At 39.0% G+C, this 27,570-nt stretch overlaps 1 protein-coding gene across 1 annotated transcript; it reads right to left on the bottom strand.

Annotated features, from left to right (window-relative positions):
- Nucleotides 1-1,532: 1,532 nt before the first annotated feature.
- LOC116080021 (zinc finger protein 254-like) lies at nucleotides 1,533-15,461 on the bottom strand. Its single transcript, XM_031356226.1, has 3 exons — nucleotides 15,341-15,461; nucleotides 7,654-7,780; nucleotides 1,533-3,224 (listed from the first exon to the last, which is right to left on the bottom strand). Exons 1-3 carry the CDS (start codon nucleotides 15,347-15,349, stop codon nucleotides 1,585-1,587), a joined length of 1,776 nt encoding a protein of 591 aa, XP_031212086.1. The 5' UTR covers nucleotides 15,350-15,461; the 3' UTR covers nucleotides 1,533-1,584.
- Nucleotides 15,462-27,570: the final 12,109 nt, after the last annotated feature.

Below are 27,570 nucleotides of genomic sequence, written 5' to 3'. Positions count from 1 at the left end.
ATAAACTGCTGGAGAAGAGCCCGAGAGTGTGTTGCATCATTCTTGCTGGTCGAGGGTGGTCGCGACACCTGGGCTAATGGAGTTAAATGAGGGGTGCTTATGGAGCCCTGGGATCCTTCCCTTGTGAACCCTGTGGAGTGTATGTGCCCTCCTGGTTTGGTAGTGAACCTTGCGAGTGGGGCCAACACCGAACAGTCATATGCCTATCTGGCAGTGGACTGAGCCTGTGTTCCACCAGGCTGTCTGACTTCAGATGGTAGCAGCAGCAACTATTTTATATTGTGCTGCTAGTTGGTACCACCCTTCAGTCTGTTCAAGAAACAGTAAGACCTCTGTATTGCTCATTCTCGGCATGTGCTGTTTACTGTGTCTAACAGGGACTGGATGTTCAGCAAGGGCATGGCTGTATTGGAGCTGGTCACAATTAGAGGCTGGCACTGCATGAGAACCTCAAGGGTATTTTCCCTCCCTCCTATTCTGGGTGGTTAGCAGTCTCAGTCCACAAATATTCTGAAACTCTCAGCCCGCCACATCATGCCCATTTAGGAAAAATCACTTAAAGATCCTGGGAGTGAATGATTAATAGAACCCCATCATTGCCCACGAATGCATTAGTGATATTTGTCATCTAGTACTCTCTCCTGGATAAGAAAATGCACTGTCTAGTGCTCAGAAAAACACTCTTTACAAGCACTCATTATAAATGAGTCTTGTTCTTCTGATTTATGTAAGAATGGTGTTTTCTTGTTTTCCTGAGCACATTTAGAAACTTTTAATATGTGAAACAATCATAGGTTTTGAGTTATTGATAGTATTCCATGAGAGCTTTGAGAGCCAATTTCTACCAGAATAGTTTAAATTTTAAGCCAGAAACAAAGGTTTTAGAACAAATGTACAAATATACTTGTAGACTTCTATTACCAATTATATTAAGAGAGCCTATATATTAACCAAGGTTCTATTACACTTTGGCTTGCACAGAACACAAATATTGTACTGTTCTTGGAGTTGTGCACTTGGGACAAAACTGAAATTCTTACTATGTTCTCTGATGTTAAAAAGCATGGTGCCTTGATGTGATGAAGGCTTTGAAACAGCTGTTTGTAGTGTTTCATTCTAGTATAAACTCTGGTGTTAGGTGCAAAATGGTAAAAGTTTGTCACTTGTTCGGTTTGTCCCAGGTGTGAAATTCTGTGTTTAATGAAAGCTGAAGAGCTACAAACAACTATCCGGTTCTACACAATTGTCAGTTTTTGTCTCATGTGTGAATTCAAAGTTTAGTAAGAGATAGCCAACAATTAAATTTTTTCCACATTAAAAAAAAATCATTTGTGTTTCTTTCTAAATTGAGTTCTGTGGTGTCTGGTAAAGGATTATAAACCTTAAGAAGTTGGCATTTTTCAGATTTGTAGGGTTTCTCCTAAGGGAACAATTAGTTCCCTGATAGTGACCTGTAATAACAGTCAGACTTTGTTACACTGCCTGCCTCTGCAGGACTCACCCCAGTTTGAATTATAGGCCATTACACAAGGTTTTGTCTATGGATAAAAGATTTACTAGATTCTGTACATCTGTTAGTTTTATTCATGTATGAATTCTTTCATGTTTTCTAAGGTTTGAACATTGACTAAAGGATTTCCCACATTCATTACATTTGTATGGTTTCTCTCCTGTATGGATTCTCTGGTGCTGAATAAGGTTTGTGCAGTGGATAAAAGCTTTGTCACAGTCTTTACATTTATAAGGTTTTTCTCCTGTGTGAATTCTCTTGTGTTTAGTAAAAGATGAACGGCAGTTAAAGGCTCGGCCACATTCTTCACATTTGTAGGGTTTCTCTCCAGTGTGAATTCTCTGGTGTTTTCTAAGGCTTGAACACTGAGTAAAGGCCTTTCCACACTGTTCACATTTGTAGGGTTTTTCTCCAGTATGAATTCTCTGGTGTTGACTAAGGGTTGAGTTTTGGGTAAAGGATTTGCCACATTCTGCACATCTATAGGGCTTCTCTCCAGTGTGGATCACTTGGTGTTTCTGAAGGCTTGAACACTGAGTAAAGGACTTCCCACACTGCTTACACTTGTAAGGTTTCTCTCCTGTGTGAATCCTCTGGTGCTGACCAAGAATTGAGTAGTGGTTAAAGCTTCTGCCACATTCTTCACATTTGTAGGGTTTCTCTCCAGTGTGGATTCTCTGATGTTTTTTAAGGCTTGCACACTGGGTAAAGGATTTTCCACATAATTTACATTTAAAGGGTTTCTCTCCTGTGTGAATTATGCTGTGTTTTCTGTAACTTGAGCAATATTTAAAGGCTTTGCCACATTCATTACATTTGTAGGATTTCTGGGAATGCTGACTTCTACGTGTAGTAACATTTAAAGTTTTATTAAACATTGTGTCACAATCTACATCCTTGTAATGATTATCTTGAATATAGTTATATTGATGAATAGTAAGCTTTGAACATTGAATAAAGAAATTATCACAATTGAAAAGCTTCTCTGGAAGAGTACATTGATGCTTGTTGGCACTCAAGCAATGGTCAAAGTCATTATGTACTTTGTTACACTGACCAGATTTCTCTAAGATATCCACATCGTTGCAACTATTTAGTAAAGATCCACTACTAAAAGCTTTGCTAGTTTCCTTATACATGTAAGGGGCTTCCCAAACATCTGTAACTAGATTTTGGCTATGCAGTAACGGATCAGTAGCAGGCAATCCCCAATCACTAGAATTGTGCTCTTGGCCACAGGAGACAGGTATTTGCTGACTGAAGAGTAAGGATCTTTCAGGATAGGAAGACTGGACTTGATCACTTTTAGAGATCAGTCCTCGGTTTCTTAATTCTTTGTTTATGGAATTGTTTGAGTGAAACAATAATCTATCTATCAGATCTTCCCAACTTTCTTTCAAAGTTAAGTCATGCTGAAGAATTTCCTGTGGATATTTACAGTTATAGACACATGGCTCATCAAAAGTATCTGGCCTAGCATGAGTTTTTTCCAGATCTGTTTTCTGTTCTTGATCTTTGTTGTCTTTGGTATTGCTTGTGATCAGACATTGCTTATGTCTATCATGGCAGGCTGCTCCTTTATTCTCATCTACATTGGCAAAGTCTTCCCTTACGTATAAATGTTTAAGGCTGTCACTTCCATTAGTCACTTTTGGGAAGGAATATTTTAGGATCTGTTCTGGTGATAAGTTCTGGGTACAATGATGAGAAAGAGCTGAAATAAATAAAAACAAACAAATTAACTGAATAGATACTAGTGATTACAATTTATAAACACACGTGAAGTTATACCAGAATGGAACATCTGGAGTTCCATATTTGAAACATTTGGAGAAATCACAGTAGCAAAGGTTGAAAGTTAACTAAAAAAACAAACAAAAAAACCAAAAACAAAACCACAACAACAAAAAAACCCAAATTAAATCAAACCAAATCAAACCACACTGAAACAAACAAAAACAATAAAAAAACCCCAAACAACAAAACACCTTAAAATTAAACTTGTGCATACTCCCATAACCAGGTAAGGAATCTCGGCACCCTAAGGAAGCAAAAAGCCAAGCAGTCTCAGTGTAGCAGGAAGCGAAGTTTGTTACTTTTGTCAAGCACAGTTCTAATTCAAATCTCTATCTCTATCAGGAAAAAAAAATGAGTCAGATGACCTTTTTTATTTATTTTTGCTTCTGTAGGGCCTGTCTGAAACCTGGCTATCTATAATAACAGAGAAGAGTTACCAGGTATATTTTACATAAGTTTTGCAAAACTGAGACCCAAGGCAAATACTATTTTGGTATCCCAAACTGTCACCAGGGGGAGAGCCCACGCTAGCTAATGAAATTTGAATAAGGACACAAAACTCCATACAACAGGTTTGTCTCCCAAGGAAAGGTTTTGGAGTCCTCAATAATCAAAACCATGAATGAAGATATCCTGTAGAGAAAAAAGTAACTTTCTGAATATAAAACAAATTACTATTGTTTGTTGTTGATTTCAGTGAAAAATAAACTTAATCTATATATATATATATTAAGTATATATTTATACTGGGATGACTAAATCTACTTAACACATTATCATCTCAAAAAACATAATTTTTGTACTTGAACACTAACCATCAATTTCTCTAGTATTTCTCAAGGAATATATATTAAATATACTCATGATCTATAAAATTCTGAATGTTTGCATGCCAATCTTGTTTTTTTCAGTTAAATCTAGATCTTTAAAAAATAGCTAATGTCTAGTAGCCTTATGTTTACTTTAGTAATATTCATCTTTGACCACTACTACTTCAACAATCCCTCAAACTGACAGTCACTGGTCATGTACCGACCTGCACTCACTTCATTTCTGAGATTAACTTTTCAGATTGCACATTAGGATGCTCATTTCCTGTGTCTGCCTGATTTCATTTTAAGTCCTGCACTTTTACCCATGCTGCATAAAGTTAAGTGATTTTGAATGTCTCTTATATTGCTGAATATTAATTCACTGTGCATATGGACCACACAATCTTTTAAAAATTCTTTTTATTATTTCCAGAGGTGTGTGTGTGTGTGTGTGTGTGTGTGTGTTAGTGTAGATGCCTGTGAATACCAGAGGCATCATATCCCTCTGGAACTAGAGTGACAGGCAGTAGTGAGCTGCTCAGTGTGTGTGCTGAGAACTCACACTGGTCAACACCAAAAGTGGTTTAAATACTAAGCTCTCTTTTAAGATCCCAAATCATTTATGCATTTGAACTGACATTAACTTTTATCTTGGCTACTTCAAATCATGCCACACTAAATGCTCTATTTGGTGGCCTTATCGACAGAGTGATCTACTATTGCTGGGGTTTGCTGTAATAAACGCATGTTCAGTTTTTAAGGTGTCTCCACGTGTCATCTCCCCATGCCTGTTATAATCTGTTGCTGATACTTTTTCAAAGGACAAATTTCAATGGATGCTAACACAGTATACAGAGATGACTGACTCGGTGGGAAGAACATGAAAAATACTGCAAATTCATTATTCAAAAACTGATTTATAAATTATATACATAGAAACAACCATCTGAAAGACAATGGATGATAAAATACTAAAATCAAGAAAATGAGACTATGGACAAAGAAATAAACAGTTATAAGCAAAAAAATAGGGAATGAATTTAGTAAGAAGTAATGGTGGAAAACTAGGAATATGATGGAGAAAAACGTCAGAATTTAAGCACCTTAATGAGTTGCTACATGCTGAGAGACAATGCATGTATTAAAACTGATCCATGCATTAGACTCTATGTTTCACAAGTTACAAAGGTAATCCTGAGAGCAGTAAAAGTGATGTGGCCGCTCTACGAAGCTCCAACGTGACCTCAGCAGAGCTCTTAAAAGAAAGATTGCAATCCAGACATAAGATGGAGGACACAGTGAACTTGCTGAAGGAACAAAGTCTAAAACATACTGTTACCCAGCCAGCCCACTACAAAGTCAAGGGAAAATATAGGCATATACACTGTAAATGACCACCACCACTAGACTTCCCTACTACCATGGGCAATACAAATAATAAAACTGTAAAGCTCCATGGAAAATCAAGTACAGCGAAATTGAATTCCATGAACTTATTAGGAAGATGCACAACACACTTTTAATTTCTGAATAGAATTAAAAAGACAAAAGCGAAAGCTTAATTATAAACCTGTTAATACACACTGATACACTCCAAATAAAACATCTGTGTTACTAATAATATCACAGGAAAGAGAAATGTAAGTATAAAGAAAATCTGTATGGACTAGAGATTACTTTGTCATTAGTGCATACAAAAAAAAGGGGGGTGGAAAGAAATTTATGCTGTATCATAGGTGACTCTTTTAGATGTAAGGATTCAGGTATGCTAAAAATCATGAAGGGGCCAAAGAGCTGATATATGGCCATAATTATGGTATAAAAAATATACTTTTAGAAGAAAAAAGATATGAAAATAAGGTACAATTTAAGTTAGGAACACTAATGAAAGAAAATAACACACTTATTTTTTTCCTTTTCTTTATCAACTAGACAGAAGCTAGAGTCTTCTGAGAAGAGGGTACCTCAATTAAGAAAATAGCTCCATAAGACTGGCTTGTGACTAAGCACAGGGAGCATTTTCATGCCTAATGACCAATGTGGGTGAGCCCAGCTCATTGCTGGTGGTCCTGGAGTGTATGCGAAAGCAGGCAGCAAGGAGCAAGCCAGGAAGCTGTACCACTGTATGGGCCTCTCCTGTCTTTTCATCCCTGTCCTGTTGAGTTCTTGCTCTGACTTCCCTCAGTGACATACTGTAATGTAGAACTGTAGGCCGAAACCCTTCCTCCCCAAGCTGCCTTTGGTAATGGTGTTTTATCAAGGCCACAGAAACTATAACAAAGATAAACACAAATGGACATTTTTCTAGGAGGGTGTAATTGTAATAAATACACTACACTTCCCACTTCTCAAATATATAAGCCCTGTGAATTGAAGTAAGATATTGAAAGTACCAGAATAATATTGATTTCACATCCCTATTTTTCATATTGTAAAACAAAACTATATAGAGTACTAATCAGGAAACAAACCCTGAAAAATACTATAAACAATCAGATTTACAGACATACACAAAATCAACCTGGACTATGTGGTAGGACACAAAACAAGTTCTAGCAGATAGGAGAGTACTGAAGTTCATTTCTGACTATAATGAAGTAATGGACATTAACCATGGAAGAGAAAAACTGTAACAGTATCAAAGAGTGCCACAATAAATATTCAGTGATGTCCAAATGGAGACATATTTTTCCTTAAGGTTAACTGCAGAATTATTCATAACAGCAAAGTGAGAGCACTTCCCCTTGACAGCCATAGATAGAGACAATCTGGAATATGCACTCAGTGCAGTATTATACAACCTTGTAGTGTTAGACACATAGCCTCTCACCTGTGTCCTCTGCTTCATTCAGTCCCACCTACCCACCTGGGAACACTGCTACTGCTTCATTCGGTACTTCCTTCCTTCCTACCTACCTACCTACCTACCTACTTACAAACCCACCTGGGAACACTGTCTTTGGTCACTTTATGTCCCAAGGCTCTTTTGTGTGTCTCTAGAGAGGTAACCAGGTATGACTTAGAGACTGTAAGATATGGTTATCAAAAAGAGAACATGACCTATACTATGATTGCACCTGCAACAACTGAGGTATGTGTCTCAGTAGTGTGTGCTCAACAGAAGAGATTCAGTAGAAGATTTAAGAACAACACTGTACAAATGTAATTCCTTAAAAGACATATAAGACAACATTTCCAATTTGCAAATGCTGAGCTTCACTTCTAACTACAGTCAAATCAAAGCTGAAGAGGAGAAATTAGACTTTAATATGTAGATCAGAATGTTCTGTGCCATGGAACTGTTGCAATTACCACTAGGCTAAAGGCAGGATGTATAGTGACTCCAGAAAGAGGAAAAGGACAATGACAAGAATAAATGGGAACATTTTTTATGTATGCCAAGGATCCCACAACTATTCTTTAAAGCTCAAGTTTGCACTGCTTATGAAAGGCACAGGCTACAGCATTCATTTTTGAAAGGAAACATGAAATGGTGGCAGTGTGTTGGGAGCTCTGCAAGGATGCTGTCCTCACCCACAGAGACCAGGTTTCTGTAGTTTTCTACCATCACATCCCTATACAGCCTCTGCTGAGGAGGGTCCAGGCATTCCCACTCATCCGGAGAGAAGTCAACGGCCACATCACGGAAGGTCAATTGCTCCTGAAATAAAAAACAAACACAAATACCACACTGTCAGAGTTCTGGTGTCACCCAAAAAGATCAAAGTTCTGTGCTATCCAAGATGACCAGAGTTCTGTGTCAGCTAAGAAGAAGTGAGTTAGAACAGTGATGATTCAGGAAACTGAAATTGCTCAACAAGGGGCTGTTTATATTTACACCACCAAACCAGTGTAAATATTACAATTGTATGACATTTAAGATAGCAGAGCATTACTATCAGAGCACGCACTGTATAAACTAACAGACAACAGTATCTGCTGTGTAACAGAGGAAATGAGACTAGAAAGCCACAGTGAATTAGACGGATGCTGATTCTCATTCAGGTGTTCTGGACTGGAGTCAGAGTTTCTGACGACACAGTTCAGTAGTAATGCTGAGTGTCCAAGGCTGTTCGTTAGCAACTGTGAGGTACAATTTGATTTTTAAAGTGATCACATATTTTATTATGAGAGGAAGTATAGCTAGAATAATTTTTTCATGAGAATGATTTTATTTTTTCCCCTACATTATTTTGTCAAAAAATGGCAAATGGTCAAACCTAGGTTCTAACCAAATGTACTTGGTCCAGGATTAAGATGGAAACATAAAATTAAAAAACTAAAAGAAGCTTCAAACACTTTTCACATGATGTTGGGAATGGAAATATATTAAAAAGGCAGCAAAAGAAAACTGACCAAATAATATTTATACTTTATTTCTAAAAATAAAAATAATAGCTATAAATCTAAAACAATACACTATGGCTGTGTGTGTATTTCCCAGTGATATAAAGTACATAAGGCCCTAGGCTTCTCCTGAGGTCAGACTAAAACACACACACACACACACACACACACACACACACGCACACGCACACGCACACGCACGCACGCACACACACACGCATACACACACACATGCACACGCACACATACACACACACACACACACACACACACACACACACACACTGACCTCCTAGTATGCTTAATCAAGATGTAGGGGCACACATTTTTAATCCTAGCAGTTGGTAGGTAGAGGCAGAAGGATGTAAATTCAAGGCTACCCATAACTCCACAGAAGCCAACAGTGCAAACTGGAATTATATTATTTAAGGAAGATTCTGTTTTCTTTTTAAAAAAATACTTTTAAAAATATAATACCACTAAGAATGTATTTAAGGATGTCAAACTACAACCAAAGCTGTAGCTTTTTAGTCATTTACTAACTGTTTTGTATCATAAGGTCTAATTTGAACATACTGGAAATAGATTTGCTTCTTTGGCTAAAAATAAAGAATGGTAAAGAATTATGAATATGTGATATTGAGCTGGAATAAAATGAAAATCTATTGCACGATGTTTATTTCATATTAGAAGAGGAAGTAGCTTAAGATAAAAACAAAGAAACAAACAAAACCATACTAACCAGAAGTAAGGTAGAGAAACAAATGTTTCTGAATTCTGAATATGGGTTTCCACTGCCCCTAACCAGAGACACATTTTTCCTATGAATCTCTTTGTTTTCCACCCCTGAGATTCTTTAGCTTGAAGTTCTGAGTGTCAGGTTTTTGCTTCCTATGTATATCCACAATTTTAAATGACAACATTCAGTGTTGGAACAAATCACAAAATACTCAGGTGATTAAAGCAATTAAACAAACTTTTGAAGCACTTATATTTCATTCCTCAAAATGAAAATTATATTATCCTACCCTTTTTAGAGAATATAACATTTCTTTGTTATGTCATAATAAATAACTCAACAAACAATAATACATAATTTTTGGAAATGTATAGGGTTTACAGAGTCAACTCTCAGACAATTAGGAACAAAACCAAGAATGGCACTGTCAATGACAGCAAACATAAGTTTGTCTTAAATACAAGTCTCAACAGCCTGTGGTACCAGGTAAGCTGATAGAAACAGAAGGAAAAGACCTGCACAGTGTTACCCATGAACAGAAGGGCTTCTGGCCCTTCCAGAAGCGGTCTCGGACCACACTCTTTTTGTGGCATCTAGATGTGATCCATCCATGGTCCATGTTTAGTGCCAGGACAGCTATGAATGTGGCCCAGTACAAAAAGTTTACAGTCTAGGTAAATGCTTAGAGTTTTTTGTTTTGTAATTTGATGAACTGATTAAGCAGCTCTATAACATGAACTGTGTAGATGACAACGTCTGTTAGAAGGCTGGACACATCTTAAACCTTCTTAGTTGATTTGTTTCATGAAATAAAACTGGAAAATGACAAGGTTGGTAGTGAAACCCTCGCTATTCTTAAAGTGAGACCAACAAAGACCTGTTTCTTAGATGATACCTATGATGAGAATTCATCATGAACTTGTCACTTATACCCATGTATCATTATGCCTTCAGTCACCATATTAGAAAATGGAGAGCAATGGACACTAAACGTAGATGCCACTAAAGTCTCATTTTAATCCACGTCTATCAAAATGTTCAATTTTATTCCTGAAAGGCATAGTTCTCAGGGGCTGAAATTTACTCATTTATGCTTATTCATATTAATCATGAACTCTCATAAAAGACCCAAATAAAGCAAAATAAGCTGAGAAGTAAATGAAAAACCTTGTGACGGTCGAATCACCTTCACGGCTTTTTAGAAACATTCTGAATTACCACCGAAAGAGACTATGAGAACGTGAGTGCAGGGACTGTGGTTCTGTCTTCTATTTGGTACTTTGTGAAGTACTCAATACTAACTCTGGAGACAAAAACAAACGCCACACACACACACACACACACACACACACACACACACACACACTAACTTAGAAGTCCAGATCAAGCCTTCATCTAGAATACATCATAAGGACACCTGACTGCCCAGTCAAGGAATCATAGAATAACCCAGATTTTCCCGGGGCTTCACTGCTTTCTATGGTCTCTCTTGGGAATGATCTTGCTCCTTAGTAATGGCAGGGCTTTTTTGTTTCCTCAGCACATGGGTTCATTAATATCAAGCTGGACAGGTCAGCAGGATGGGGGAACTGAGGGAACAATGAGGGCAAAGGAACCTCTCACCCTGGAGTCTGCTTGATGTCGACTCAGATAAAAGTCACAAACTACAATGAACAGAATCTGCCGTGAAAGCTGCTTTCAGAGAGACAAAATTCCTTTTATACACAGAGAATTCAAATAAAATATTGAAACACCAATGAACAATGCTTAGGATCTAAATATAGCCAATCTCCAAATATGGCCTTCGAACTATCCCACCTACTTTCTGAGAATTTCTCAAAAGACTATTAATTGCTGTTTACATTAAAAACACTAACTATTCATGCATTCCTCAAAAGCTATGTGCATAACAGGAAGTGGCCTATGATCTCATTTAAGTTCTTCAGCAACCTTTTGAGGTGCAACTTCAGAATGCACTGAAATCTTAAAAATAACTGTTTACTATAGGGCAACTATTACAGACTGTACAGAAAGAAGTCTATGTGCACACATGGGTGTATCCTCCCCTTTCAGAGAACCTGTTTCTATTAACCTTCATGCTCAGGTTTATGTCAGAACCTCTTCCTGACAAACCCTGAGTCTGGTACATACTGGCTCTTCCTGAAAGTCCTCTCTGTGATACAGAATCCCAGCTTTACCAGAGGAGAGGTCTCTGAAAAGAATTCCTCATCTTGTATAAGAACCATCACAAAACTGTTTCCTGTGTACACCCACAGCTGCTGATATCGTCACCTGTAATGGCCTTTTAATATGTGCCAGCTTTTTATCTCTGGCTGCAATAAGGCCTCTTTGAACTCTGTAATCTTTAACCCTTCTGTAACCATTATATGATAGGCACACACACACACACACTTATAATAGTAATGCATATTATAATAAAAGAATCTGTAATTGCTAATGGTTGCTGTCAAGGAATATCTGACTGCTTGGTAGGAGCAGCTAATAAATACTTTGTAAAAATAATCAGTTTTGGAAATGTATCCATTCATGTTTCTGACAGATCACTTTCACAACACCAGTGAGAGGGGGCTCAATTTGTAGGGTTTCATTGGAACAAGCAGGGGATACTCAGAAAGCCTCCAGTTTACTCAGCTGGCTCCTACAATGGGTGCCAAGACTATCTCCGTGCACATGGTACATTCTCAAGCGAACAGATGTTTTAGTAGTGCTTCTTCAGTTCTTCACAGACCTGTAGGCCTAGATCAGAACATGGCTCAGATGATGGCTATACTGAAAAACAGAATCCTTTTTATACATGCGATACATAACACACATACAGTTTGCATACACTATTGACAGCTAAGACCCCTATCTCACAAAGATAGATGTAACCAGAAAGGGAGTCCTCCAAACTTATAAATCTACAGAGAAAAAGCCTATATTCTGCTTTAGCGTCATGCCCTCTTCCCTTGCTGACAAGCTCTCTACTGCTGCTCTTGGGTCACTGTCAGTAGCATCATGTCCCCCTCCCTTGCTGACAAGCTCTCTACTGCTGCTCTTGGGTCACCGTCAGCTTTCTCTCTGACATCAGCCCCAGGCCACAGAATGAATAGTATAAAGAACTGGCTGTGACTATGAAGCTGAATCTAGAACCAAGAAGCAGCAGGCTAACAATAAAGTCTCCAAGAGCTGTTGAACAAGCCCAGAGCTCCCAGAGCCACATGTCTTATGTAATCCACATTAGTAAAGGCCAAAGGGGAGGGTGTTATATAGCTTTTCCCTCATGGTATAAAACAATTATCTCTTCCACTATCATAAGATAGGACAGAGATAACCAGGACTAAGTTAACCTGGTCAATCAGGCATGAGAAGAAAGCAAAGAAACACAGTAATCATTAGGTCTATCACAAAGACAATGTGGCTACTCCTCTTCCTAGGAGACTGGAATGAGACAGGGGCATCATGGGACTTGATTCCGGGACGCCACCTACCTCATCCTCCTTTGTTCCAGTTGCACAACACCACAGAGTGAAAAGGTTAATTTAAAGTGGGATGCCATGCTCCAGCCTTTACGTTCTGGACACGCCTTATGGGATAAGACTTCTTGGTGACATAGCAGCTTTGCAGTTACCGGTGTACCTATACACAAACCCAATGACTTCACTGGTTTTCAGAGCCAGGTTCAGTGGAATCCCTGTTTTACTCTGATCATGGCGCCCTAACAAGACTGATTTACATTTTTGTTCATATCTGCCAAGGAGAAGAAATGCAAGAAAGTTTGCAGGGTTTGAAAGAAAAAGCTTTGGGGTTGCAGTAAAGAAAGGACACATTTGTCTGTGAACACAGTCTTCCGATCTGTGTTAAGTCAGCTCTTGTGCTGGTCATCTGAATGCATTTAGTTGCCAGCGCTCTCTCAGCTGAGTCTACAGGGTCATGAAACTCACTGCCAACTTTGTGAGGTTGTGTCTTTATTGCTTTGAGATAAGGTCTGACATGTAGACCTGTAGATATGCCGTGAGCTCTAAATTCTCCTGTGTCTTACCCATTAGTGGGCTTCTGGAAGCCTGAGTGTAAACTCCGAACTCTCCAGGCCCTCTCCTTATGCTGGCAACACTACTTACTCCAGGTCTACCTATTCTCCCTAGAAAGAGTTTGTCTGCATAGTAAAGGATCCAAGTTAACACCTTCCATTGGACTCTATCTTACACCTCTAGGCTCTGGGGGAAGGGGGAACTGAGCTGAGCCCAGGTAAATCTTCTGGCTTCTTTGGGCTACACCTCTAAGAAGCACCAACTGCTGTTTACTCCAGGAAGCAGTTTCAGAGCATACTCTGCCAGTGGCTACCTGGCACTCTGGATTCTAAGAACTTGAATTAGTGATTCAATACACAGGCAACAGGTGCTAGGCCAGCATTATGAGTTAGTGTCCCATGAACCACAGAATCAACTGATCAGAGTTCACAGGGGCCAACAAAGACTGAAGTGACCATCAGGGAGTCTACAAAGGTCTGATGTAGGCCCTCTGCATATCTGTTATGATTGTGTAGCTTGCTGCTCTTGTGGAACTCCTAACAGTGGGAGCATGGTCGGTCTCTGACTCTTTTGGAATCCCTTTCCCCCTATTAGGTTGGCCTGGTCCAGTCCTGACATGTGCCTAGTCTTACTATAACTTATTATGCCATGTTCAGTTGATATTCCTGGGAGGCCTCTTTTCTCAAGGGAGGAGTGGATCTGGGAGAAGGGAATGTGGGAGCGGGCTGGGAGGAAGGGAGGGGGGGAAACTGCAGATGGCATGTAATATGAGAGGAGAGTTTAGAAAAAAAAAAAGGATTTCAGTAATCATTGTGTGTTCGAAAGGAAACCTGGGCACAGAACTGTTTAAACTATAGATTCCGTGCAGCTGTTTTTAAAAGCATGAAGTAGAATGACCATATAACCTAGCAGTCACTAAAGGATTGAAGTCATAGTGTTGAAGAAATGACTACCCCACCATGTTGACTTCAATACTGTTCTTAGTAACCAAGACATGCATAAAACAAAAGGGCTTCTTAGGTCAGAGTCTACCGGGCTCAGGGCATCCTGCTGCTGCCTCACTGCACCCCACAGCTCAGGCTGTTGTGTAAGGAGAGGGCACTGTGGTCAATGTGCTGGACAAGCACATAACAGTTGTGGACCCAGGTGCCAGGCCCAGGTGCAGGAAATCACTAAAGCAGAGCTCAATCCAAGAGCATTGTGGGAAGGTATCTGTGGCATAGAAGACAGAGGAAAGCACAGAACTCAAAAGACTTAAACAAACAAACAAATCCCAGGGTGTTGAGAGGAGGAACTGTTAAGAAACAAAAGACAAATTCCTACAAAATGCCATCCTGAGGATATCTCACAGGTATGATATGGCCCTTGCATCCAAAATGTCAGCAGATGTGATTAAATGTGCAGACCTGTAAAGGACTGGACCTAACAATACTCCCTTGTCCTCAATGACAATACTCCCTGAGGATTTGTGGCAGTGAACAGTTGATAAGTTATCGTGGGAGAGGGACAGGAGAGAAATAATGAGGACATGTTCAAAATACATAAGCACGTATGAAAATGTCATAATGAAACTCAGTATAATTAATATATACTGATACAAAAACTTAAAAAAAAAACAATAATAAAGTGCCATTCATTAAATCTTTAGAAAAACGATGTCAAAAGCTGTCTGATTGACATACACCACGGTGTATGTCAACTGATATTGATCGGGAATGGCACACATATTTGCAAGCTGGGAAAAGGGTTTCAGAGCTGAGAACATCCACTAGGCAAGGGGGAAACGGGAAAACGGTGGGAGAAGGAAGACCCAGCGCCCAGCTGCTGTCCCTCAGGAACCTCCGTCACGGAGACTGGATTTTCTGATGCTCCTTCAGGCCATCTCCAGCAGTCGGCTAGCTGCAGACAGAGAGGCCGCTGCAGGGGAAAGGACTGGAAGCAAAATCAGTGTTTGCTCTGCTCCTCCCTTCCCGGGCACCCGAGGACGCCAGGTCCGCACAGCCGCCCAACTCCGCCCTAGGCCGAGCCGACCTGGTCCGGCGACTCTCGGAGCGCAGACTCCCGCCTACCCAACCCTCCATGCAGCCTCGCGATCATCGCTCACCATCTCCATGGCTCTCCTGCATCTCCAGCACCCGTGATTTCGTAAGGGCCACCGGGGCTTCCAAAAGCTGGAAACCACGCTCACATTTTCCAACACAAAGGTCGTGTACGGGATGTAGACTCGCGAGATTGTCAAGACCCGCCCCTTTGCTCTGTGAACTTGATTAGCGGGGTTCTCAGCCAACACTCTTCTACCAAAGTGACGGCCACCACCCACGCCCCGCCCTCGTGGCTTTGATTGACATCAAGTAGCACCAACCCACGGCCGAATGAGGTCCGAAGGGCAAGTTCCGTGCTGAAACTGCTTTAGAAGTGGGCTTCTGAGGATTTAGTTTCCAGGGCGACCTGTGGCTTTTCCTTCTTCTTTACGCCTCGCGACTCATCATTTGTACACGTGTACACATATGATCCACAAGTCAGAGAACATAACGACAATTATTTTTATATTTCCTAGAACTTGTTTGGACTCGGATCTCCTTTCTGGGTTTTGAGATAGGAAGCATTCCCAAGTCAGCAGTGTCCAGTACAAATGAGAGGTTCAATTTAAACTATTCTAGTGTCCATTTTAAGAAATTAAAAGAGCGGTGTGTGCTAGAGCACGCTTCAAACAGGTATTAACATGCTCAGGGGCCAGTGAGGATGCACCCTTCCCTCATAATCAGCTTGAAAGGAAACCCTTCTTTCCCTGCTAACACTAGTTTTTAGGAAAGGAAGCATCAAATGGATCTTACAAATGGCTTGGGATATCAGGATCGTACCTAGTATGATGCTAGTAGAAAGGGAAATGCTTGTGCTATGCTTGCTTGAAGAATTTATTTCGTATAATACAGTTTCTAATGGGACACTTTTCAAGGCCCTTTAAGATTAATGACGCTTGCTAATATATTAGCAGAGAATTTAGTAATTGGTGATCCATTTATATTGTTATATTGTCATATAAAGCATATGTTAATGTTTTTACTGTTATTATTACTCATATATAATAATCACTAAGTAATAGCACAGCCCTTTAGAGCAGATCAATGCAGATCCACGAAGATGTACTGTCTTATAGTGATGCTATATAGATAAATAGGTGACTTAAGACTTTATGATGAACCTATAAGAATTCCTAAAATTATATCAGTGATTATTAAGCTCATTTATAGTGGGACTGCTATTAGGTCCTTTTCTGATAGTCAAAACTTTGATGAGAATTCTGCCAGTTTCCCAAGTATCAGCAGTTAATTCCTCTTAGTAACCAGACTTTCTCCTACTCTGATAAGTTATAGAACAATTAACCAAAGGTCATAAAAAGGGAACTAAATATTTATTATAAGTACTAGGATGGAAGATAACATATTGACTGGGTTTATCTATACAAAACTTCACTCTAACTTAGTTATGGTTTTAAACCTTCAGTGACTCTGTGAAGCTGAGACAGATATTTAGCTAGATAATTACTCCTAATGGATATGCATGTAAACAGTCTCTGTTGTAAACTTCTGTTTCAATTTATGATTTGATTTTGTTGTGTGAACTTGTGATTAACTTTTTAACATGTAATCATGTATTCTGAAAGATGTTTAAGAACTGAGGACAAAGAGAAGAGTCAGAACTGAGGGACTGAGGTGAGAGGAACAGAGGTGAGAAGAACTGAACTGAGGAACTGAGCTGAGGAGAAGCTTTTAGACAGAACACTTTTTAGATTAGAAGGAGAATGCAGAGTGGAATAACTTAGAAACTAAGGGAAAAACAGATCTTCCAGGGACCAAACACTGCATACAAGCTACAATAAGACTTCAATCACATCAAGGCTGTATGAGGCAATCCAGGAGGGAAAGGGTCCCACAAATAGGCAAAAGTATCAATGACAACTCCTGTTCCCACTGTTAGCAATCCCACAAGAGACCAAGCTACTCAACAATAACTGATATGCAGAGGACTTAGGTTAGACCCCTACACGCTCTCTGATCTCGGAGAGCCTCCACAAGCTCCAGTCAGTTGATTCTGTAGGCCATGTTCCTGTGGTATCCCTGATCCCTCTGGTTCTTCTGATCCTTCCTCCACCTCTTCCACAGAACTCCCAGAACTCAACCTAATGCTAGTCTGTGGGACTCTGCATCCATCAGCTGCTGGATGAAGTCTCTGGATGACAATCCTGCTAGGCTCAGGTCCCAGAATACTCTGCAGATAGGACAAACTGTAGGTCTAAGGTTTTGTGATTGTGTTGGTGTTCCAATTCCTCCATTTGAGGTCTTGCCTGGTTATAGAAATGGCCGGTTCAGATTGTGCCTCCCCCCCACTAGGAGTCTTCACTAGGGTTACTCTCATAGATAGGAGTCTTCCCTAGGGTTACTCTCATAGATCCCACGGAGTCTCCATTGCACTAGCTTTCCACCTTGCCCCTGGAATGCCTTCCACAATCCTGTTTATTTCTTCCAATATATTTTCTCCCTACTGTACTTGATTCCCCTGTTCCCAAGCCCACCTGCCCCAGTCCACCCATGAAGTTTATTCTATTTCTCTTGCCCAGGGAGATTCTTACGCTCCCTCCCTTGTTACTTAGCCTCTCTGGGTCTGCGGACCTTAGCACGATTGCCTTTTACTTTTCAGCTAATATCCATTTATAAGTGTGTACATACAATGTTTGTCATTCTGAGTCTGGGTTACCTTATTCAGGATGACCTTTTCTAGTTCCATTCTGCATTATTTCTTGTATAAAGGAGTTTAAACAAACAAAAAATTCTCATTGAAACAACATCCAACAAACAAATGTCCAAAGTGTGTTACTATAACCTAATATTTTACCTATTAGAACAGAATGTCTGTCCTATTATATTACTTTAAAAAAATTAATATAAATCTAAAAAGACTGATCAAGTAAAGGAAAAAGAGGAGGGAATTATAAGAAATAAATGTTTCATTTTCAGTATGAGGTACATTTAGACCACACAGAGTCACAGATAAGAAGAGACACTAAGGCCGTGTTCTGTATCAAGTAGCTGGCCCTGCTTAGCTAGTAGGTACCCTTAGTTCTCTGCTGGCCTGAAAAGCACCCTCACAATGCTCACTCTGTTTGTAAGTCCAGTAAACCCACTGGTTTCCTAAAATAGACTTTAGTGGAACAAGCAGCCGTTTGTTTACATTGGCTCAGGGAAAGAAATCCTGGAATATATGAATTGATTAAAAAATGTCTTCTGTGCCTTTAGAAGGGAATTATTTACCTTTTATACCCACCATGCTGGATAGCTCTATGGAAACTTGATATGCTATCTGAAAGGAGGGAACCTCAATTAAGAAAATGTCTCTATAAGATCAGGCTGTAGACAAGCTTGTTTTCTTAATTAGTGACTGATGGGGGAGAGCCCAGCCTATTGTGGGTGGTGCCATTTCTGGGCTAGTGATCCCGGGTTCTATAATAAAGCAGGCTAAGTAGGCCGTGGAGGACATGCTAGTAAGCACCCTCCTCCATGGCCTCTGTATCAGCTCCTGCCTCCAGTTCCTGCCGTGTTTAAGTGCCTGCCCTGACTTTTTAAAATGATAGACTATGATGTGGAAGTGCAAGCCAAATAATCCCTTTCTTCCCAGATTGCTTTTAGGCCATGATGTTTTTTGTTATAGCAATAGTAACCCTAACTAAGACACCCACAATTCTTTTCCCTCCCACTTCCTACAAAGTCCTTTTTAAAAAAAAATTCCCTTTATTAATAATAGATTCGTTTCTCATATATAATATATCCTGATTACAGTCTCCTCTACTCATTCCAGTTCCTCTCATCTGGATCAACTCCATTTCTGTCTCTCCTTAGAACAGAGCTCAGATAACAAAACATAACAAAACAAAGTATAAAATGAAACAGAAATCATCACATTGAAGAAGTCAGACAAGGCAAGCCAACAGGAGGTAAAAAGCCCCAGGAGAAGACACAAGGATCAGAGGCCCACATACTCAGGGCTCCCGGAAAAACTCTAAATTGAAAGTTATAGTCTATATATTCATACATACACAGAGGACCTGGTACAGACTCGTGTAAGCCCTGTGCTTGCTGATTCGGGCTTCGTGAGTTCATAGGAGCCTTGCTCAGTTAATTCAGAGGGCTGAGTTCTCCTGATGTTCTCCACCACCCCAGGGTCTTACACTTTCTGCCTCTTTTCCTAAGGGGTTCCCTGAACTCTGAGGAGAGATTTGACAGAGACCTTCTGTTAAGAGCCATGTGTTCCAAGATTTCGCACTATATTTATAATGTCTGGTTGTGAATCTCTGCATTTGTTCTCATCTTTTGCAGCAAGAAGTGTCTCTGATAATGGGTGAATAAGGAACTGATCTATGAAGATAGCAGAATATCATTGAGTCATTTTATTTTTCTTTTTTTATACCAGCATTATTCTATTTTATTCTAGGTTTCTGGACTATCTACTGTCTGGTTTTTGGTCATCCAAGGAGTGTTGAGTGTGGGCTGCATCTTGAGGAGTGGGCCATAAGTCATATCAGACATTGGTTGGTCCCTCCTACAAGCTCTGTGCCACTATTGACCTAGCATGTTTTCAGGAAGTAAAGATTGTATATTAAAGTTTTTGTGGATGCCTTGGTATTTATGTTCATCTTTTGGTATTCTGCAAAGTACCTTCCTGAACTGAAGACACTAGAATTTAGGCTCTATGTAGGTTCCATCTTGACTTCATATTCAATGAGTTTTGTGGGTGTTGTCTTCAGCAATGGGGCCCTCACTGTCAGTTTGTGGAGAACAACCTAAATTCTTGGCAATGGTCTGGGTAGTTTGTGGATTTTCATGGAACCCCTTTGGCCAACAACTCAATTGGATAAAATTGAGTTGTCCTAGCACTGGAAGCTTCATTTGGAAACAAGAGATGGCCAGTTGAGACTCAATCTTCTTCAACAGGACCAAGTTCATATATTTTATAAAGTTCATATTGCACTAGGTTTTCCATAAAACCCCTCAAATGCCCTTCAATTCAGTCTTTCTCTGCATTTCCTCTGTCAAACCCATCTCTCCTCTCCCTTCCCACAGGATTCTCCCATTCCTGTACTCCATCTTCCATGGTCTACCCATAAAATCTATTCTATTTCCCCCTCCCAGAGAAGTCTGTGTGTCTGTCCCTTTCTCTATACTTAACTTCTCTAGTTCTATGGATTGTAGCTTGATTATCATTTAATGACAAATATCCACAGATAAACAAATGTATAATGTATTTATCTTTCAAGGTCTGGGTTACTTCATTTAAGATGATTTTTTTCCACAGATAAACAAATATATAATGTATTTATCTTCCAAGGTCTGGGTTACTTCATTTAAGATGATTTTTTTTTCTAGCTCCATCTATTTACCTGCACATTTCATGATGTCTTTTTTTCATAGTTTCAACAGAGTGGGACACTTTCATAAGAATGACCTGTGGTGGCTGTTCCTAAAGGTGTTGCCTGTCTGTAGAATCCATTCCCCAACAGGAATGCCTTGTCTAGCTTCAGTGGGAGAAGGTATGCCTAACCCTGCAAAGACTTGATATGCCAGGGTTGGGGGATACCCAGGAGGGGCTCCTGTCTTCTCAAAGGAGGAGTGGGGAATGGGAAAAGAGTCTGTGAGGGGGACACCAGGAGAAGGGATAGTGATTGGGATGTTAAAATGAATGAATAAATAAATTAATGGAGAAAAAAAAGCAAAGCACTTATAAAAAAAATGATCACTGGGCAGTGGTGGTACACACCTTTAATCCCAGCACTTGGGAGGCAGAGGCAGGAGGATTTGTGAGTTCGAGGCCAGCCTGGGCTACAGAGTGAGTTCCAGGACAGCCAGGGCTATACAGAGAAACCCTGTTTTGAAACAAAACAAAACAAAACAAAACAAAACAAAACAAAACAAAACAGACCCAGGGGTACAGGGGTGCAGGTTAGTTAACTCTGTTGGTCTTCCTGTGGAGTTGTTATTCCTTTCCAGGCCTGCAATCCTTCCTCCTATTCTTCCATAAAGGGTCCCCAAGCTCCATTCACTGTTTGGCTATGGGTGTCTGTATCTGTCTGAGTCGGCTGCTAGGTGGATCCTCTCAGAGAACAACATGCTCCTGTCTGCAAGCATAAAAGAGTATCATTAATAGTGTTAGGGATTGGTTCTTACCCATGGTGTGTGTCTCAAGTTGGGCCAGTTTTAGGTTGGCCAGTCCCTCAGTCTCTGTTCCATCCCCTGTGCCCATATTTCTGCTAGACAGAATAAATTTTGAATTGAAAATTTTGTGGGTGGGATTGATGTCTTTATTACTCCATTGGGATCCTGTCTGGCTACAGGAGATGGCCTCTTCAGGTTCCATATCCCCAGTGAAGTGAGTCACAGCTAAGTTCACCCTCATTGATTTGTGGGTGAAGATGGACATTTTCCTATTACATTAATCCTACCAATTCAGGAACATGTGTGATTTCTTTCCATCTTCTGATATCTTCTTCAATTTCTTTTTTTGATGACTTGAATTTTTTTTAATCATAGAAATCTTTCACTTTCTTGTTTTGAATTGCCCCAAGATATTTTATATTATTTGAGGATATTGTGAAAAGTGTTCTTTCTCTGATTTCTTTCTTAGTCCACTTGTCATTTGTATATAGAAGTATTACTGAATTTTGTGAGTTATTTTTGTACTCATCTAGTTTGTTGAAAGTGCTTAGCAGCTGTAGCTATTTCCTGGTGGAATTTTTAGGGTCACTGATAAATATTATCATACATCTGCAAATAAACATATTTTGATTTCTTCCTTTTTAATTTGTTTTCTTTCAATTTGTTCTTTGATCTCCTGTAGTTGTCTTATTACTCTAGGTAAAACTTTAAGTATTATGTTGAATAGGCATGGAGAGAGTGAGCTACCTTGTCTTCTTCCAGATTTATGTGAATTGTTTTAAGTTTCTCTCAATTTAAGTTAATATTGGCTATAGGCTTGATGTAAACTGTCTTTATTATATTGAAGTATGTCCCTTGTGTCCTTAATCTCTTCAAGACTTTTAACATGAAAGGTTGTTGGATTTTGTCAAAGGCCTTTTCTGCATCTAATGAGATACTCATGTGTTTTTTGCCATTTGGTTTGTTTGTATGATGGATTACATTTATTGATTTACCATTGTCAACCATCCCTGTACCTCTGGGATGAAGGCTATTTGATCATGGTGGATTATCATTTTGATGTGTTCTTAGATTCAGTTTGAGATACTTTATCGAATATGTTTGCATCTATGTTCACAGAGGAAAGTAGTCTGTAAGTCTCTTTCTTGTGGTGTGTGTGTGTGTGTGTGTGTGTGTGTGTCTATCAAAGTATCTGTGGCCTTATAAAATAATTTGGTAATTTCCCTTTCTGTTTCTATTTTGTGGAATAATTTGAGAAGTATTGACATTAAGCCTATTTTGAAAGCCTGGTAGAATTCTGTGCTAAAACCATCTGGATTTAGCTTTGTCAAGTGCTATCTATCAAGAAAATTGTCTATTTTTTTTTTTTTTAGATATTCCAATTTTGTGGGGTACAGGTTTTTAAAGTACGTCCTCTGATTTTCTGGATTTCCTTGGTGTCTGTTGTTATATTCCCCTTTTCATTTCTAATTCTGTTAATTTGGATATTCTTTCTCTACCTTTTAGATAATTTAGATAAGAGTTTGTTGATCTTATTGATTTTTATAAGAACCAACTCTTTGTTTCATTGATTCTTTGTATTGTTTTCTTTGCTTCTATTTTATTGATTTCAGCCTTGAGTTTGATTCCTTTTGTTCTAGAGCTTTCAGGTGTTCTGTTAAGTTGTTAGTGTGAGATACCTCCTCTATCTTCTATTTATTTATTTATTTATTTATTTATTATTTATTTATTTAATGTAGGAATTTAGTGCTATGAACTTGCCTTTTAGGATAACTTTCATTTTGTTCCTTAAGTCTTGATATACTGTGTGTTTGCTTTCAAAGAATTCTACAAGTCTTTAATTTCTTTATTTCTGTAATCTGTGGTGGTCTGATAGAATTCAGGAAGTTATTTCAATTTTCTTGTATCTCTTGAGACTTACTTTGTGTCTGAGGATGTGGCCAATTTTTGAGAAAGTTCTGTGAGGTTCTAAGAAGAAAGCATATTTCTTTGGGCTTGGGTGAAAATGTTCTGTAAATATCTCTTAGGTCCATTTGGTTTATAACTTCAGCTAGCTGTAGCATTTCTATGTTCAGTTTCTGTCTGTCTATTGGTGAGAGTGGCATATTGAAGTCTCCCACTATCTCTTTGTGAATACCTGTTCTGATTAGTTTTGGCTTGAAGACTGTTAGATAATAAAATGGCTACACCAGCTTGCTTCTTAGGTCCATTTACTTGGAATATATTTTTTAAATAATTTACTGTGAGGTAATGTCTTTCTTTGCTCTTGAAGTGTATTTCTTAGTTACAGCAGAAGGATGCATCCTGTTTCTCCATCCATTCTGTTAGTCTGTTTTTATTTTAAATCAGGGAATTAAGATCATTGGTATTGAAAGATATCAATGATCTCTGATTGTTGATTCTTGCTATTTTATTGTTGCTGCTGCTGGTGGTAATGGTGATGGTGATGGTGGTGGTGATGTGAGTGTGATGTGTGTGTGTGAGTGTGATGTGTGTGTGTGTGTGTGTGTGTGTGTGTGTGTGTGTGTGCTTGCCTTTTTTGGCTTTGCTGGTCTGAGGTTATTTATTTCCTGTGTTTTCATAGTTGTAGCTAACCCCCTGAGATTGAGGCTTCCTTTCTAGCACCTTCTGTAGGACCGGACTTACAGATAAATTTTGTTTAAATTTGACTTTATCACAGAATATCTTATTTTCTCCATCTATGATGATTGAAAGTTTTGCTGGGTATACTTCTTGGCTCTTATTTGTGCTCTCTTAGAGTCTGTATCACATCTGGCTTTTAAGTTTTCCACGGAGAAGTCATTTGTAATTCTATTAAGTCAGCCTTTATATGTTGCTTGACCTCTTTCTCTTTTAGATTTTAATGTTCTTTTTTGTTCTGTCTGTTTAGTATTTTTATTACCATATGCTGACAGGAATTTATTTTTTCAGTTTAATCTATGTGGTGTTCTTTAAGCTTCATGTACCTTGATAGGAAATTCCTTTTTTAGGTTAGGAATATTTTCTTTTATGATTTTATTGAAAATATTTTCTGAGCTTTGAGCTAGATTTCTTCTCCTTCCTCGATTCTTATTATTCTTATAGTTGGTCTTTTCATCGTTTCTCAGATTTCCTGGATGTTTTGTGTCAGAAGATTTTAGATTTAACATTTCCTTTGATTGATTCATCTTTTTTTTATAATGTCTTTAACACCTGAGATTCTCTCTTTTATCTCTTGTATTCTGTTGGTGAAGCTTCCCTCTGTAGTTTCTGTTCGATTTCTACATTTTTTATTTCTAGAATTATGCCAGTTTGGGTTTTCTTTATTGATTCTATTTCCATTTTTAGGTTCTTAGTTTTATTTTTTTTCCTCCCATTGTTTGTGTTTTCCTGAAATTCTTTAAGGGATCCATCCATTTCTTCTTTGAAGACTTCTGCCATCTTTATAAGGCAGCTCTAAGGTCTTTTTCTTTGTCTTCACCTATGTTCAAATATTCAGGGCCTGATGTGGTAGGATATATGGGCTTGGTGGAGACATTGTCCTGCTTTGTAAGCCATTGCCCAAGCATTTGGGATTGGGATACATTATCCTGCTTTGTAAGCCACTGCCCAAGCATTTGGGATTGGGATACATTGTCCTGCTTTGTAAGCCATTGCCAGAGCATTTGGGATTGGGAGATTATAAGTTTAGGTGCTAATAACTGGGTTTGTCTTTGTTGGGTGGTGTTTTGTTCCTTGGCTTATGTTTTCCATCTAGACTTTAGGAGAGCATGGTGGCTGTGTGTTTTATAGTAGACAATTTTCTGTAGACCTGGTAGGTGTGGCCATTGGAGACTCCAGGTAAAATGTGTTTCCAGATAATAGGAGATTACACTTAGGAATGAGGATATGCTCGTGGTCTGCAGGGCTTCACAGGAGGGAGGAGAGCAAGGAGTTCCATCAGGCTCTCCTTATTTAGACTCCTTGGAATGAAGATATATAGTAATGTGAAGCATCCTCAGAAGGTAGGCTATAGAACCTAGGATGAGACTTGGGATTGGATCTGGAGGAACAGAAGGAGAGGGGAAGATCTACAGACAGCCTACCTGCTTCCCTGGCAGGAGTGGCCTGTGAGATAGCAGGGTGTGCCTGCTGGAGTTGGAGAAAGAAAGTTAGGAGGGGAAGGTTTGTGGATCCACAGGAGATGTGGGGACTGGGGAGGATTAAGGCTGTAGCAAGTGCTCTGTTATTGAGTTGGGTATGAGAGTGTGTGGGGGATTTGTATTTAGAGGAAAGGAGTGATTGAGTCTTCAGTTAGCTTACATGATTCCTTGGTCTGCTCAATTGGTATGTTCCCAGGGAATGTCTATTGGTGTTGAAAGCTGGGATAATGGGATGAGTTTACAAAAGGAAGATTGGGCGAGAAAATCTTTGAAATCCACTGCAGATGAGTTCAGAGAGGAAAAGGAGAGCACAATATGTTTCCTACTACCCACTGGTGGGCATGTGTGAACTCAATAATGGTAACTGAAACTCTATGGTTACTAAAGCCAGAGTTATGCAGTGGCCAGTCTCAAAGTCCCTTTGCCAAGGAGTATCAGTGCAGAGGCTTGACTTGCTGTATCTCAGGAGCACAAAAGTGTGAGTTTACTGTCTAGTATAATTCTTAAAGCCTTTCGGTTGTCAGCACATTGCTCATCAGGCTTGCCATGTATTTGACTTTGGGTAAATTCTTTGCACATTTTAATGAATATTTTCATTAGCTTTTTAGGGTACCTTATTAATTGCTCAGTGATTGCCTTTCAAGTTAGTTGAGAATTGTTGTCAGACCCGTTTAAGTAGTTTGGGGATCTCATATCCTCATTAGGATTCAATAGTGCTATTAAATATTAACTGAAAAGAACTTTGCTGGCACAAATCATTAACACACATTTTCCAAGATTCAATTGAGTGCATGCATTCTTGATTAAGATGTAGTTGTGTTGTGTCTTCGTGACATAGTTTTATTATAGTATCTAACCATATCTAAGTTGTTGAAGGAACAAATAAGCCCACCTTATGGACCAGTATTTAGGTGCTGTTTGCTATGTAGGTGGGCCAAAAATGTCTTCACTAAATCAGTGTCTGATATGGGACTATAAGAAGCAATGCAAAGCTCTGTGTAAGCTGGATTAAATTTTTAACATCAAAGTGAGAGGATGCAAATTGCATCTGATTACCCAGTCCATATAAAAGAGCCTTTTAGTTCATGAAGCACATGTAAAGCTTCAAGGCTAAAAAGCTTTAGTGATCTCAAAGACTAATACTTGAATATGGCATACATCTTGTGTTTCATATCCTTAAGTTTCAAATGGGTTGAGTTTCAAATGGTTGTATCAGTTATAGGACCAACACCAGTTCTCATGAGGTTAACAATACCCTCTGGATCTACTATTAGCAAGTTGTGTCATTTCCATGTATGTGCTAGGCAGGAGTTCTATGTCAAAGCATTGTTCATGGCACATTACAGCTTGTCTAATATGTCTATTTTCTGAAAGAAAGTCTTTTTTATGTTGATATATTTTTTAACAATTATTGCATTATGATGAGAAAAGTTACATGATTTCAATTTATCTGAATTTGTTAACATTTAAAAACATATTTTAAGTAAATAGAATTGAATCACATTCTTGTTCCCCTTTTGTACCACCACTCCTTCCAGAGACCCCTCTTCAATAACTACAATATCTTTTTTGTCATATTCCTTAAAATTTATAAAATATAACAACAAAAATAAGTATTATAAAAGTTGTTTGATATAAAACAACAATCAATTTAAGTCTTATGTAGATGCTCGTTTACAGCAATAGTGAAAATACATTTTTCTCAATATAAATTTTAAATAACTCCAAACATATTAGCTGTACACTTAAAAATAATACACCACTACTAGTATTTTCTTAAATGAACATGAATACATAGTCTTTTTGTTTGTTTTGTATTTAGCAGAGTTTAAAATCTTGGCTCTTACTGTGGTACAAGCCCAAAATAAGAACAATTTTTAGACATTGGGTTTCATTGTAATAAGGCTGTATTTCGATGAATCCCTCACATCACCAAAGGATTTTGTGGAGAGCTGCGAAGCACCACACCTCAAAGATGGCGCTGGCCGCCGCCCCCCGCCAGTCTGATG

This window comes from Mastomys coucha, unplaced genomic scaffold, assembly GCF_008632895.1.
Source record: "Mastomys coucha isolate ucsf_1 unplaced genomic scaffold, UCSF_Mcou_1 pScaffold6, whole genome shotgun sequence".
Taxonomy (NCBI): Eukaryota; Metazoa; Chordata; class Mammalia; order Rodentia; family Muridae; genus Mastomys; species Mastomys coucha.
Note: the sequence above shows the minus strand (reverse complement) of the source record. Positions and strands in the feature narration are given on the sequence as shown.

Excerpts from the sequence above, each read along its gene's own strand:
- LOC116080021 (XM_031356226.1), bottom strand. Across the intron at positions 3,225-7,653 it reads CAGAAACCTGGTCTCTGTGG|CTCTTTCTCATCATTGTACC; the intron begins GTGAGGACAGCA and ends TATTTATTTCAG.